The 2590-nt window shown below is 72.0% G+C and overlaps 1 protein-coding gene across 1 annotated transcript in view; it reads left to right on the forward strand.

The window, feature by feature from the left end:
• The window catches only part of H696_05916 (hypothetical protein), a gene marked incomplete at both ends in the record, with an annotated part of 2106 nt that extends 1429 nt beyond the window's left edge, over positions 1-677 (forward strand). The window contains one exon of the mRNA XM_009499692.1: positions 23-677. Coding sequence (XP_009497967.1) covers positions 23-677 — 655 coding nt within the window. The remainder of the gene's footprint in view (positions 1-22) is intronic.
• Between the last annotated feature and the right edge of the window lie 1913 nt (positions 678-2590).

Below are 2590 nucleotides of genomic sequence, written 5' to 3' on the forward strand. Positions count from 1 at the left end.
CATCGGCCTCGTGGTTCCCGAGCTTCGTGTTGGCTTTCGTGTCGAACCTCTTCTTCGCCCTGCTGCTGGTGTACTGGCCCAGCTCCATGCACTACCAGGCGTCCGGGCCGTCCTCCTCCAACATCATCGGCATCAATGCCGACCTGCTGGCCTCCGGGTCGGTGGATGGCGGCTGGCGGGTGTGGCTCAAGTTTTACAGCCTCAAGGCGGTGTATGCGCTGTTCATCTTCTTCTTCAGCCTGTCCATCGACCTGTGGCACCGGTACCACCTGGGGTCCAACCCGACGCTGCACTTCCACGCGGCTCCCTTCTACATTGCCCTGATCCAGGTGCTGCTGATGCTGTGCCTGGCCTTCTATGTGTTCTTCTTCGGGTTCTTCGCCACCCGGGCGTACCGGTCCAACCGGGGCCAGGAGAATGGCAAGCGCCAGAACTTCATCCTCCTGGTGTCGACCTGCTTCTTCCTGGTGGTCTTCGCGGCCTACATCGTGTCCATCTTCGAGATCGAGATGGCCGGCTGGGGCTTCTCCTTCCTGGTTTTCTTCAACTTCACCCTGCTCATGTTGATCTTCATCCACATGCCCACCCGCACGGCCGCCATCAACCAGGCCAATCGCCGGCTGTACACCCGGCCGCTGGTCAACGCCGACGACCGGTCCCTCTATGGGACCATCTGATCCGGGGCGAGAGAGGTGCCCGTGTGTGTGTGTGTGTGTGTGTGTGTGTGTGTGTGTGTGCGTGGCTCATGTGTCGGCAGGCCGGCGAGGAGCCGGCGGGGCGTGTGCCCCCCCGCTGCTGTTCCTTCCGCTGCTCTCCCCCCCCCCCCTCCCCTCCCGCTTCCGCTGAGCCGTGTGTGTCCGCGCATGCATGTGTGCCCGTGTCCGCGGCCCTTTCCCCTCGCGCGCGCTTCGTGCCCGCACGACAAAAATAGATTCCCCTTGTCTCCCCCCAATCCCCCTCTCCCCGCCCTGCGCTCGGGCGGGGCTTGTCCGGGGCTCTTTTTTGTTCCGTCGGAACGGTAACCCACGGCAAGGTGCCAACGGAGGGGCGACCTGCGCAGGCGTGCTACACTTGGAGAACCTGCGCGCGCCCCCCGGGCGGGCTCATGTCTGCGCTTCCGCGCGCGCGCGCGCGCACACACGCCGAGCGGCTGGAGGGCCGTAAAAGTGCGCAGGGCCAGGCGCGCGCGCAGGCGGGGGCGGGCCGCGCCGCGGGCAAACCGGGGGGGGGGGGGGATGCTGACACTTGTTCCGCGGCCTCGCGCCCTGGCTCCCCCCGCCCCCCGCCCCCGCCCCCGCCCCCGCCCCCACCCCCCAGAGGGCCGCCCTCTGGTTGGGGTGCGCGCGAGCGTACGCCCACGCCCGCGCGCATTCCTGAGCCATTCCTGCAGGGATGCGTGGCGACGCGCGGCTAAGGCTCGGGCTTGAATTCGGCAGACTGCCGCGCCCCCTCGCCCAGCCGCCGCCGCCGCCGCCGCCGCCGCCGCCGCCGCCGCCGCCGCCGCCGGCCGTTCGTTGTTCCCCAGGGGCTCCCGGGCGGCCCGGCCCCAAGTGGGCAGATTGCGCTGGCTCGAGGGGGGCGGCCAGGCGGCGAGGGCTGGTCCACCGCGGTCGCCCCCAGGGGCGAGAGGCACCGGGACATTGGCTTCTTTTTTTAATTTATTTCTCTCTCCACCGCGGATGCGCGCCGGCGCCGGTGCATGCACCAACGGCCCCCGCGCTCTCCCGCTTCGCCCGCCCTCGGCCGTCCGGGGCTCCCACTTCCGCCCCAGGGGGGGGGGGGGGGCGGGGCCGGGATTGGTCCATGACTACCGCCCGCAGGGGCGGGGGCGAGGGGATGGGGAGGGGCGGCGCTTGCTCGCTCTCGCTCTCGCCCTCGGGCGCGCGTGCGTGCGTGAGGCCCGCGGCGCACCCCTGGCCCCCGCGGCCCCCCCCTTCCGAAAAGCCAACGGACAGATCGGCTCCGCTGGCTGCCGTCACAGGGGGCGACCGGCGGGCACATCTGCGGGCTTCGCCCTCCCATGTTTCCTCGCATGTCCCCCCCCCCCTTTGGGCGGGGTGGACGGCAGCCGGGGGGCCCCGGGCCGCGTCGGGGGAGACGGGCGCGCGATGCACTGGCCGGCCCGCCCCCGCCCGCCGGGACCGGCGGATCGCCGATCGCCCGCATCTTGCCCGGCCCCCCCCCCCCCCGCCCGGCAGGGCGCCGCGAAAGTCGCCGGAGACAGGGCGTGTCCCTGGCCGGTGCACGGCGGCACCCGTGAGGGGGGGGCGGGGGGGGGGGCCGCCAGGGGCCGTGCGCCCGGGCGATGGGGATCGCGCCCCTCGTTCCCCCTGCCCCCCGGCCGGCCCCCTCCCCAAGGGCCAGGACCCAGTCCCGGCGGGCGCCGCCGCTCCCGCTCATAGTCACTCCTCTCCACTCTTCGCCCGCTGCACCTTGTCGCCCCTTCCCCGCTCCCTGTCCTCCTTCCCCGCTCCCTGCCTCGCGGTCCCTCCGTTCCCCTTCCGCTCGTGAGACGGCATCCGCCGGAGCCCGCAAGAGCCCGGCGGGCTCCCCTCCCCTCCCCTTGATTGTCGCTTTTTCCTGCCCCCCC

This window comes from Fonticula alba, assembly GCF_000388065.1.
Source record: "Fonticula alba strain ATCC 38817 unplaced genomic scaffold supercont2.15, whole genome shotgun sequence".
Classification (NCBI taxonomy): Eukaryota; order Rotosphaerida; family Fonticulaceae; genus Fonticula; species Fonticula alba.